The 12,983-nt window shown below is 36.3% G+C and overlaps 1 protein-coding gene across 1 annotated transcript in view; it reads left to right on the forward strand.

Annotated features, from left to right (window-relative positions):
* KDM5A (lysine demethylase 5A) overlaps positions 1-12,983 on the forward strand; it is a 93,573-nt gene continuing 80,590 nt past the window's right edge. Inside the window, exons 1-4 of the mRNA XM_028120979.2 lie at positions 1-401; positions 2,885-2,962; positions 4,336-4,458; positions 12,615-12,785. Of these exons, the coding sequence (XP_027976780.1) occupies positions 237-401; positions 2,885-2,962; positions 4,336-4,458; positions 12,615-12,785 (537 nt within the window). The 5' untranslated portion in view covers positions 1-236. The remainder of the gene's footprint in view (positions 402-2,884; positions 2,963-4,335; positions 4,459-12,614; positions 12,786-12,983) is intronic.

Below are 12,983 nucleotides of genomic sequence, written 5' to 3' on the forward strand. Positions count from 1 at the left end.
AGGGATTTGACAGTACGTTAACTTCCGGAAACGTCCTGACCCAGAGAGGAAAAACCCTGAAGGAAACAATAACAAACGAGAAGAGGAAGCGATTGTGGGGTTCCTGTGTTGAGCGGTTCTTGTCCGAGAAGATGAGTTTCGGCCCCTGTCAGGAGACGTGAGAGGGTTCGGTGGGCTTCAGCCAGCCTTTCTCCACCTGTTCCCCCCCCTCCCCCGGGGGCCTCCCGGGTATTGCCATGGCAGGCGTGGGGCCGGGGGGCTACGCGGCGGAGTTCGTGCCACCTCCCGAGTGTCCAGTCTTTGAGCCCAGCTGGGAGGAGTTCACGGACCCTCTCAGCTTTATCGGCCGCATCCGGCCTCTGGCGGAGAAAACCGGCATCTGCAAAATCCGACCGCCCAAGGTACCGGAGTCCGAGGAGAGAGGGGAGAGTGCTTTAGCTTTACTTTTCCGGTTCTTCTGCGCTTTCGTATTTACTCTCTTGCTTCTCAACAACGAGAAGCTAAGTTTCTGGATGTTCTTGCCTTGGTTTCTTTCGCAGCCTTATGTGGTAGGCACGTCTGAACGCGAGAGCGGTGTCCCAGGAGCCTTTCCGCCTAGAACTTGAGAGCTGGTACTTTTCTTCTTCTTTGATTGTAGGCGAGGGTAACAAAAGACCTTTCGTTGGCCGAGAAGGTGTTTGAAGTGTTAGGACAGGACATGTCTTACCTCATGTATGGCGCTCTCTCATTATGGTGCTATAGTAAAAACTGCCCTTGCATTGACTATTTTTTTTTATCCAAGTTCTGTTAATGCTTAATTTATTAAATATTTGCGGGCCTCATCTCAAGGGTAAGGTTTCTTAAACGGTAATCTGAGATCCAGTTGCCCCGTAGAATGTTATTACAAAGTAAGAACCCTAGACTTTGTTGCTGCAATGGAAAAGTCTTCCCAGGGGAAGAGGAGCAGCATTTATTTTAGAATTTGGTGGTTTAAGAGGAATTAGTCAACAATAGAGGTGGAAGAAAACGTTTACTCTTGACATAAGAAACCAAGGTTCAAAGATTTATGAATTGCAATTGCAGATAACTGTTTGCCTGTAGGTTTTTTATAATCCTCCATCGTTAAGGCAAGGAAAGCAGAAACTGCTCCTTTGGGGGAATTAGTGCCCCAAGAGGTTGAGTGATTTGCCCAAGGTCAAAAGGTTTTTTTTCTTTACCCATAAGACCCACGTTTCCAAATGCTGTTCCTGGTCCACTTGCACAAGGCTCAACCAGATGCAGGCTAAAATGCAGATCTCTAAGCCCCTTTTCAGACTAGGATAAATTTCTAGATGTGGAAGTTCTAGAATGTGCTTTTCTAGCACGTACTCTCAGATGAAGCTAAATGCACATTAACGTTTGTGAACTGTTGCCTTCAGTGCTTCTTAAACGGACTCCTTGCTTTGTGTTTTGTTTACCAGTTATAAGAATAAATGGTGAAGTACTGTTCTCCATATTGCATTTTAAGAAGCGTCCACTCTCACCACACACTACCACGGTGGTGTGCACCATAGAGAATAAAAAGAGCTTAAGGTAGGAGGGAGGAGGAGGAGCTAATTTAGCACCTACAGATTATTTCACTTAATATTCTTTGAAGCCCTAGTGGGTAAATAACATCTCATTTTACAGATGAGACAAGTTTGAATAAGTTATATAACTTATCAAATGTATGATCTTGGGTGTGTGGCAAAGTGTATTTTGAACCTAGATCAATCTATTTGATTCTAAAACCCAGACATGCTGCTAAACCTGTTGGTGCTTAATGAATTTGATTAAGATTTATAAACTATTAATCACAGGCAAAAGATTAAAAGCTGATTGCTATGATGAGTGATGGTGTATGCATTGCCATCCTCCTAAAGCTTCATTTAACTGTTTAGCTATCAAAATTACCTCTAATACTGGCAAAACTTTAAGCACTGAAGTTTTTCTTAAACCATATTTTCATCTACTCTGTTGTCTTTATGAATTAGGAAGTGTATTCACGGTTCCTTTAGGTAAAAAAAGAAGTATATATATGCCTTTTATTACTAAAAAAAGATTGAAATAATGTAGCTTCTCTTTGTATGTTATATTATTATTAAAAATAAATTTGTTTATAAGCAGAATTTAATTTCAATATTGATGAAGTTCTTTAGTTTCCAAGATAGAATTTTTTTGACTACTTCTCACATGTTTAAGTAGATTTACTATTATTTAGGCCAAAGCAAAATATGTTTTCTAGAACCCTGCTTGAACTGTGCTATCTCATTTCAGTTATACCACAACTCCAATCTGGAAATTGCCTCTCTTCTGTGGATTTCCTTACTTTTTTTTTTTTTTTTTAATATTTGGGTGCTGAAATACCAGGCTTTGAACAAAACATTTATGTAACATAGACTGTAAAGTGCTGTGTCACATTAGACATGAATAAAAAAAGATATTAACCAATTATATAAGTACTTTAAAAAATCACTTTTTAATCTTCAATTTTACCTTTTTTAGTTTCTTTCAAATTCTGTTTATAATTTGGTAAACTTAGGTGTTTATTAGACATTGTGTTATGATACATGAGTTCACTGCATTCCACTTGAGTAATTGGGGAAAGCATAATTGTGGCTTATAAATAATGGGACTGGTGAAGTTTGAGGAGGATTTATAGATAAAATAATTTTAATAATAGGATATGAGAGATGAATGATTGGAGATAAGTAATATTAAAAATATCTCATCTAAAAATATTACTCTTTCTGTTTCTACAATGAAAAAGACTTGTTTTCATTATGATTTATGGCTGTTCATCTCTTAAGGGAATGAATAATGCATTCTTTGCTTGTACATCAGTGTGTTTAAAAAGATATATATATATATATATATTTCTATTTAGGATTGGCAGCCTCCATTTGCATGTGAAGTAAAAAGTTTTCGTTTCACTCCCAGAGTCCAGCGCCTGAATGAACTTGAGGTGAGTGTTGTATCAGGATTTCTGCCTCCTGATTCATTTTAATGTCAGGGCTCTAGTAGAGAACTTTGAGCAACTCATGTACTGGGGCTTAGAATTAATGTTAGTTGGGATTGAATGGAAGGAAGTTTTTTTTTCTTTCTTCTTTTTTTCTTTCTTTCTTTCTTTCTTTCTTTCTTTCTTTCTTTCTTTCTTTCTTTCTCTCTCTCTCTCTCTCTCTTTCTTTCTTTCTTTCTTTCTTTTCTTTTTTCTTTCTATTAAGTAGGATCCACTTTGGGGGGTGAGCCCTACACGGGGCTTGAACCCACAACTTTGAGATCAAGACCTGGGCTGAGATCAAGAGTTGGCTGCTTAACTGACTGAGCCACCCGGGTGCGCCTGAATGGAAGTTTCTGATTAAAAAAAAAAAAAATTGTAAAAAGTAGTTGTTAACAGTTTTTCCGCTTAACTGGGACTATGGGAAACTATCTCTAGCTATGTTTTTCATAGTGGAAATATCCATTGCTTACCTGCAGAGACCTGAAATTCTTTTTTTTTCATTTTGAGACCTGAAATTCTAAGTTCTACTTCTTCAGCACTTATTATTCTACTGAAATTTTATGTTAATGTTGGGAGATTCTGTTTCTTGGGGGTCTTTGAAAAGTAGGCTTTAATATTTTATCAGAGGTTTTCAAAGGTTATTTTTAACTTTAACAGAACTTTTCCAGGACTGTTAATCTGATTTATTAATTCTCTCTTTAAATATTACTAGTCTCTTAAATTTTCTAGATTGAAGTCTATTTAAATATTGCTGTTTTTCCTCTCTGCCGGGTTATCGGAAGATACTTCAGTGTGGTAGAAAAGTGTTTCAGAGTACAAAAGAGAAATCTTAGCTAGCTGAGGCTTAATATGTCATAGTGAAGTTTTTTTTTTTCCCCCTTGATGCTTCTGAAACATTTATTTTCTGAGATTTTAAATCTTTTTTCCCTTTAGTTTCTTGTAATTAGATACATGAAGGATCTTAATATCAGTAGGGTGGAGAATTGGTGTACCTGAGGTAGGCATATTTTCTATGGATGAAGTGATAGAATGCTTAGAAACAGAATAATCCGATATACTAAATTTTCTGGTTAGCTTAAAGTTAAGCCAACTTTTACAAAAAAATTGCTTTGGTTGATTAAATATAAGAACATTTCTAATATATTAGGGAGTGCCTTAGTGAATAAAGTTTATTAGAAGTATTTTGTTTATTATTGCCTTATTTTACAGGATTAGACTAAGCAATAATGAAGTCTTTGGATTTCTTTAGAAAATGAGTACCTTTGTTAAGTAAAACTCATTTATTTTCAATCATAACTTAATTCCTATTTCTAATTTCTGTTTTTTAATAATCTTAGGCAATGACCAGAGTGAGACTGGACTTCTTGGATCAATTAGCAAAATTTTGGGAACTCCAAGGATCTACTTTGAAGATTCCAGTGGTGGAGAGAAAAATCCTGGATCTGTATGCTTTGAGCAAGGTGAGGCTTGTACTTGGTTTAGAAATTGGAGCAGAGGCTAGTGAATTTATGAAATGAGGAATTTCCAATAAACTTGATGGAAAATACCGTTTCCTGTGCAGGATTTGTTTGACAATGAAATGTAAGCATGAGTAAATGTAAATGACAGATTTTGAAGTTATCTTTAAAATTATTTTATATTGTAAGACTTAACATATTTAATGACAGATTAGTGGGCTCTGTGATAAACAATATGCAAAAGAAATGACACCAATCTATAAATATTATCTTGGTGTTGAGTGTATAATGTTTTATGTTGACCTTGTCATCTTTTTTCTACTTCTTAATTGAAAATTTGTTATATTAAAAGAGATTTATGTTACTCACCATTCTCATGTGTGATATGTATCAATATCTGTAAGTAGTGCTAATGGTTAACTGAAGCCAGCATTTTCCAGAATGAATAAGAGTTTGAAAACTTAAGGGTGAAGAGTTTAGATTAATTTTTGCCTAAACTTGTTAACTTTGTTCCTAATGTGAAAAGAACTAACTGACCTACAACAGCATTTAAATTACCTTCAAAACATGTTTTGTTAATACAATAATAAAAATTTATGATCCTTCTGACTTGTGAGTGAAGATAGCTTGATTATCTGAGGAACTTTTGCAAAATATCTTTTTCTGTGTGGCCTTTCATATCCTCTGATTGATAAACTGTTTTGAAATAAGATGTTACTCAAATTATAGAATGAATTTTGGAGATTTCACTTTCAAGGAAAAATAAGACAAACATATTTAAGTTACTTTTTGTAATACATTTTAAATTTAGTGTCAGGCCAGAATGCTCTAAAAATTTTATATTAAATTTTATACTAAAACTAAAAAAAATATATTTGGCTGACAGCTGGTGAGCATCTCTGGAGTTTGTGTTATTATAGACATGATTTTGAAACACTTTGCTTTCCACTAGTTTATAATGGGAAGCAAATTTTCAGTTAATCAGGTCTTAGTCATTAATTTCTCATTTTGATGGTTTCCTGTGTTGATTAAATTATCACTTTGTTTTATTATTTTTAATAATAAAAAGTGTTACTTGGAATGTCTGTAATTTAATGGAGTTTTACATTAACAATTACTTTTATAATCAGTGCAGCAAGGAACATTCATTCTAGCCCTTAAAAACTTTTTTCCCTCAGTGTAATACTTTTTAAAATATAAGGCTTAAAATGAAAACCAGCATTCTTCCTCTCCACCTCTCCATTCCCATTCCCAGTCCTCAGAACTAATTACTTTCAATTCTTTTAGCTGTTTCTGATTTAGATCTTTGTATTTCCAAATAATGTGCTCATGCTAGTTCTTCACTTTTCGGTTTTAAATATTATACACTGATTTTCTACTATTAGAGATGGAGAGTGGGTGTAAGAAACTTAAATCCTTACATACTTCCCCTGTTCCATTCTGGTATAGTTAGATCAAATTTTTTTTTTTTTAAGATTTTATTTTTAAGTAATCTCTACCCCCAGCATGGGGCTCCAACTTACAACCCCCAGATCAAAAGTTTCATGCTCCATGAACTGAGCCAGCCAAGTGTCCTAGATCAATTTTTTATTAATCAAAAGTTATTACTATGACTATAAATACAAATATTTGTATCTGAGCCTTATAGTGTGCTATGATTGTTTCCCTTATACCAATTTTTATTTTCCTTGGAGTTAATAATCCCCCTCCCTGTTTTTATTTTTTAAGTTTTCTTTGCAACCATCAAAAATTTATTTTCAGATTTTCCAGCAGCAGTATAAATCTTTACCTGTCAGGTAATCTGTCAGTTCCATTTTTTCTTGGAGCCATTTCTCTGGAGTTCTTTTTTCTGCTCTAATCCAGATTCCTTGTTTTTTAAGGTCAGCTGTCACCTTGGAACCGCCTATTGCTTTTATCATTCTGGGAATTCCCTTTGCCTCTTCCCTTATTTCAAGTCTTCATATTATTTGGTTTCCTCCTATTTTGGTGAAGCATTTCTTCTGTTAGTTTCTTGAACAAGAGGATAAATGGAATGTAAATTTTTTGCTTATTTAAAAGTGTTCTACACTTATACTTTAGTGGTAGTTTGGTGAGGTTTAGAAGTCTAAGTTGTAAATTGTTTTCCTTTAGTATTTTGAAAGCTTTACTCCATAATCTTTCAGCTTTCAGTGTTACTGTTGAGAGACGGATGCTATGTTAATTCTTTTTCCTTCGTATGTGGCTTTCTTTTTCTTGAAGATGTAGAATCTAATCTTTATTTCCAGTGCCTTGAGATTTCACAGTGCTGAATGCGTTGGTATGTGTTTATTTTCATTGTATACATACGTGTTTATTTACTTATTTATTGTTTTGCTTTTTATCACATTTTTAAACACTTAATAGATGGACATCTATTCCTTGATGTTTCATCTTTGTTCATCTGTCATCCTTAAAATGAAAGTCTAGAATCTTCAGCACTAATTTTAAGTCCACTTGAACATTTAACAATGAACAAAGTTTTTAAATTTACCTTTTATTTTTGTCTAAGTCTTCATGAAGTTTATTGTAAGTCAGGTCATCATAAGGGAATTGGTGAATCATTCCAGTCAGTGATTCTAAGACTTTCATCTTTTTGCTGTCTTTCTCAGTGGCACAACTATGCAGGAGACCTCTACAAGCAAAAGCAAAATTTTAGTAGCCCTTGATCTCGGATCCAATTTTAGCTCCATGTGATGTACCATATTGTCTTCCTCCATTTATACCCAAACTACTGCCTTCTTCATAGCCTTCCTGATACCCTTCTCTATGAAACCACTTCTGAGGAGAGAATGTCCACTATCTCATTTAATACTTTTATTGCACTTGATAACTTTTCTTTTTTTTTTTTAAACTTGATATAGGCACTCGGGCATGTACGTTTAATTCTTTTTTTTAAGTAACATAAAATGTATTATTTGTTTCAGGGGTACAGGTCTGTGATTCATCACTCTTACACAACACCCAGCGCTCACTACAACACATACCCTCCACAGTGTCCATCACCCAGCCACCCCATCCTCCCACCCCCTCCCCACTTGATAACTTTTCTTATCTGAACTCATGTCTTTGAGGTCTTAAAACTTTTCTTGTATTTCTGTAGTCTGATAATTTCTTCCACTTATCTTTTCTCTCTTTCTGAACTTTTATTAGTTGGATGTTAGACTAATAACTTGATGTTAGACTATTAGAGTTTAGACTGATCCTCTAGTTTGCTTACCTATTTCTCTTAGGTTAGAGTCCCTGCTTTTCAAACTCTCCTGAGAGTAAATCTCTAGTCTTGTCCTGGGATTGGAGAGCAATAGTTGCCTGGCTGTGCTGACTGGAGGAGGTCTAATTGCTTTCATACAGGTTTTCAGCCAGTCCTGTTCTCTATTTATTGCCATCTCTGATTTTATTTTATTTTATTTTTTTAAGATTTTATTTATTTACTTGGCAGAGGGATAGAGAAAGAGAGAGCCCAAGCAAGGAGGAGTGGCAGGCAGAGGAAGAGGGAGAAACAGGCTCCCCACTGAGCAGGGAGCCCAACTTGGGGCTCGATCCCAGGCCCCTGGGATCATGACCTAAGCCGAAGGCAGACGCTTAACCGACTGAGCCACCCAGGCGCCCCGCCATCTCTAATTTTAAAGGGACTGTTGTTTCCATTTCTTAGGCCTTTCTAGGCTCTGTATTGGAAAAGCTTCTCCTTGGCTTTCTTCTGTTGAAGGTGCTTGGTTGGTTTTTGATGTTGTCTGCTAGATTATCACTTGTGTATCTGCTTTCTCTTGGTCCTATGCCTTTTTGTTCCTTTACTGTCTTTTCAGTGGAGGCTTGAGAGGGAACTTTTAAGTCGAAAAGTACTGCTACTCTATGTCTGTTAAGATTGTCTTCTACTGGGCAGACTTAGTTTTACATTGGATGGAAATTTTGGCCTCGATTGACATTGTTCTTTGGTCAAGTATTAAGGGCTTGTTTCCATTTTGTTCAGTTTGTCTTTGCATGTCATGTATCTTTTTTATTTTATTTTATTTTTTAAAGATTTTATTTATTTGAGAGAGAGAATGAGAGAGAGCACGAGAGGGAAGAGGGTCAGAGGGAGAAGCAGACTCCCTGCTGAGCAGGGAGCCCGATGTGGGACTCGATCCCGGGACTCTAGGATCATGACCTGAGCCGAAGGCAGTCACTTAACCAACTGAGCCACCCAGGCGCCCCTGTCATGTATCTTTTTATAGGGCATGGCTTATAAGTGATATTTTTCTAGTGATAATGGTGTGATACAGTTCATGACAAAATGGAGTCAATGGTTTTATATTTTGAAAAAAAATTTTTTAAGATTTTATTTATTTGACAGAGAGAGACACAGTGAGAGAGGGAACACAGCATGGGGAGTACGGAGGGGGAAGCAGGCTTCCCGCTGAGCAGGAAGCCCGATGCGGGGCTCAATCCCAGGACCCTGGGATCATGACCTGAGCAGAAGGCAGACGCTTAATGACTGAGCCACCCAGGCGCCCCTATTTTGAAATTTTTTAAATTTATTTTTATTTTATTTTTTAATTATTTTTTATTATTAACATATAATGTATTATTTGTTCAGGGGTACAGGTCTGTGATTCGTCAGTCTTACAATTCACAGCGCTCACCGTAGCACATACCCTCCCCAATGTCCATCACCAGCCACCCCATCCCTCCCACCCCACTCCACTCCAGCAACCTTCAGTTTGTTTCCTGAGATTAAGAGTCTCATGGTTTTTCTCCCTCTCAGGTTTCGTCTTGTTTCATTTTTTTCCTCTCTTCCCCTGTGATCCTCTGCCTTGTTTCTCAAATTCCACCTATCAGTAAGATCATATGATAATTATCTTTCTCTGATTGACTTATTTTGCTTAGCATAATACCCTCTGGTTCCATCCATGTCATTGCAAATGGCAAGATTTCATTTTTTTTTAAAGATTTTATTTATTTATTAGAGAGAGTTAGCGAGAGCCGGAACACAAGCAGCGGGAGCAGCAGAGGGAGAGGGAGAAGCAGGCTTCCCACCGAGCAGGGAGGCCGATGTGGGGCTCGATCCGATCATGACCTGAGCCGAAGGTGGACACTTAACCGACTGAGCCACCCAGGCACCCCGATTTCATTTTTTTTTAATGACTGCATTATATTTTGAAATTATACATAATAATTCTTGAATCTGTCAGCTGAAGAGAAACGTGCTAAAGTTTTGTGTGTTTTTATAGTATCAGGCCCTGTTAGATTGTTAGAGTGTTTGTATGCACGAAGCCAAAGTCATAGTGTTGATTTCTTTGTGAGATAGTTTTATCTTATTTCTTAGCCATACTCTGTGCTGGCTGTCATTTTCACAACTGCATGCCAGTAAGCATCTTAACTGGATGGGACAGCCTGACTGGATCCATGCAGATATATCGTTACTAATGGAAATTTAACTTAAAGTGCTTTGCATACAAACTAGAGTAGTATGTAATGGTGATAAATGTATGGTATAATGAAGATTACTAAGAGAGTTTCTGTTTCCTTTCGGACTCCTCTCCACTTGCTTCAACCACATTGGCTTCCTTATTGTTCCTCGGACATTTGAGGTATGCTTCTAACATGGGGCTTCTGCTCTATTTCCTGTATATCTGCTTGGGTAACTGCTTCACCTTGAAGGAGTCTTTGCTCAAATTTCACCTTTATAATGAAGTTTTTTGTGACCGTTTAATACTTAAGTTAAACCCTTACTTTGCTGCTTGTGAGGTCTTTTAACTGCTTTTTAAAGTTTCTTCTATGGGATTTATCACTTTAAAATTTACATACTATGTTTACGGCCTGTTTTTCCTGCTAGAATGTAAGCACCATGAGGGCAAAGATCTTTGTTTTATTCACAGATGTATCTCAAGCACCCAGAACAGTACCTGACTCTATAGAAGCACTGGAAAGGTGTGAATGAAAGGCATCCTGATTCATGCACTTGCTTCCAGACAGCCTTCTAAAACACCCTCATGTTTTCCTCTACACTACAACATTGGAAAAATAAACTTTTTTCTCATTATAATTTTCCCCTGGCTAGCCTTTTTTAAGAGAGCTGGCTTCTCTGAGTATGTGCTAAAAGAAGCTAAAGAATTAGAGATGTGTTCAACTCCTGTGCATGTGAACTTATATGTTGCCACCAAGCTTTCACATTTTCAGTAGAGGGAAATTTTGCTTTGGTATAGGTTCATCTTTGTCTATAAGAGCATTGTAGGGTACAAGAGCTCAAAACGTTCATTTATTTATAGCATTCACACCCCCCACTTGCCCACACACACACAGATATTATAATACTGCTAACATTGACACAGTGCTTATTTTGTCCTGGTGCTTTTCATGTTTTATATCATTTGTCTTCACACCCGCCTCATAATAAAGTGTAAGTGCTGTTAAATTATTAATATTTTAATAATAGGACTCCGAAGTGCAAATTATGACATAACTTGCCCAAGGTCACACAGTTACTGAGTAGTGGAGTTGATTTGAACTCTGGCAGTCTGGCTCCACAGTCCATGTTCTTAACCTTTTTATACAAAATTGTGGTAAAATATGCATAACATAACAGTTACCATTTTTTTTAAGTGTATAATTTAATGGCATTAAGTACATTCAAAATGTTGTACAACCATCACTCCAGAACTTCCCCTCTCCCTTCGGGCCCCTGGTGTAAAACCTCTATTCTACTTCCTTTCTCTGTAAATTTGTTTATTCTAGGTATTTCATGTAAGTGGAATCATATAATATTCATCGTTTTGTGTTTGATCATGTTTCCAAGGATCCATGTTGTCACATGCATCAGTTTCATTCCTTTTTAAGGATGAATAATATTCCATTATATGTATATATCAGATTTTGTTTATTCATTCATCTCTTGATGGACCTTTGGGTTGTTTCCACCATTTGACTCTTGTGAGTAATGCTGCTGTGAACATTGGTTTGCAAGTATCTATTTAAATCCCTGTTTTCACTTTTTTTGGGTGGAATTGTTGAATCATGTAATTTTATGTTTAATTTTTTTTAACTTTTTAGAAAAAAATTTTTAAAAGATTTTATTTATTTGTCAGAGAGAGGGAGAGAGCACAAGCAGTGGCAGGCAGAGAGAGAAGCAGGCTCCCTGCTGAGCAAGGAGCCCGATGCGGGACTCGATCCCAGGATCCTGGGATCATGACCTGAGCCGAAGGCAGACGCTTAACGACTGAGCCACCCAGGCATCCCAACTTTTTTTTTTTTTTTTTAAGTAAGCTTTACGCCCAATGTGGGGCTTGAACTCACATCCCTGAGATCAAGTTACATGCTCCACTGACTGAGTCAGCCAGGCTTTTTGATACAGAGAAATAACAGTAGTGTACACTCAAGGAGATTTTTTTGAGCTCAAATAACCATGTCATAGTCCTTTTTATTTTATTATCAGTCAACTGAAGACTGCCTATATTTTGGAGTGTGAGAGATATACAGTATCAATTTCTGGAAGAGGGAACCTTGATATATGTATATTCTATATAGTGCCTCGTTTGATGTGAGCATTCAGCCAAATTGTCCAATTTATCTTAACTCTTCCTACATTAATACATTCTGTACTATATTTTCTAGTAAGTCTACCACTGTAATCTGATCTTTCCCCATCGTTCCTTCATAATCTTCCATGTAAAACTCCTTTTGAAAAATTACAGCCTTTTCCAAAATAGCCTTTGAATCCACTTTTTCCTTGACATTTTTGTTAAAATTCTGTAAGTTATTTGGTAATTTCCCAATTTCAGGATTTATGTTCATTTTGTACAACATAACTTACATTTATGCTTATGTTTGTTTTTTTAATTTTTATTTTATATTTTGAGTTCCTTGTGGATATCGAGTACATAATCTGTTTAGTTTTCTCAAGGTGTATAATGTACAAAGTGTAAATTCATTAAATGTATTTGAATGTGAAAATGGGCACATTAACATTAGTTAAATAGTAGAGTTCAAAACTTCCGAAAATCATCCATTTCATACTTTAAATGTTGACAGTTTTCAATTTTGTCAGATATTTGTGGAAAGGAAATTAGAAATCTAAGCTCAGAATAATTTTTCTATTTAGCAGGCAAGATACAGATTCAGAATACATGAATCTGCCTTCTTTCTCTAAATAGTTTTTACTTTCTTTTCAGATTGTTGCCAGCAAAGGAGGTTTTGAAATGGTCACAAAAGAGAAGAAATGGTCTAAAGTGGGTAGTCGCTTGGGATATCTGCCGGGAAAAGGAACTGGGTCTCTCTTGAAGTCACATTATGAAAGAATTCTCTACCCATATGAACTTTTCCAATCTGGTGTCAGCCTTATGGTGAGATGCATCATTTTTTTTTTTTTTAGGAGTGGATAAATCCAGTCTGCCAGATATGAATGTTAGACTGTGTTCACCGTAACAAGTTAGCAGTTCACTAAGCATAGCAAGTTAAAAAGATTTCTCCAGGTATCAATATTTGGGGTAGCAAGGTGTGGTTTAAAAATTGCAGCTAGTTTTGGTGGTTTACAAGATAGA

Source organism: Eumetopias jubatus, unplaced genomic scaffold (assembly GCF_037043125.1).
Source record: "Eumetopias jubatus isolate StellerSeaLion01/CBP00866 unplaced genomic scaffold, mEumJub1_p1.0 scaffold_8, whole genome shotgun sequence".
Taxonomy (NCBI): Eukaryota; Metazoa; Chordata; class Mammalia; order Carnivora; family Otariidae; genus Eumetopias; species Eumetopias jubatus.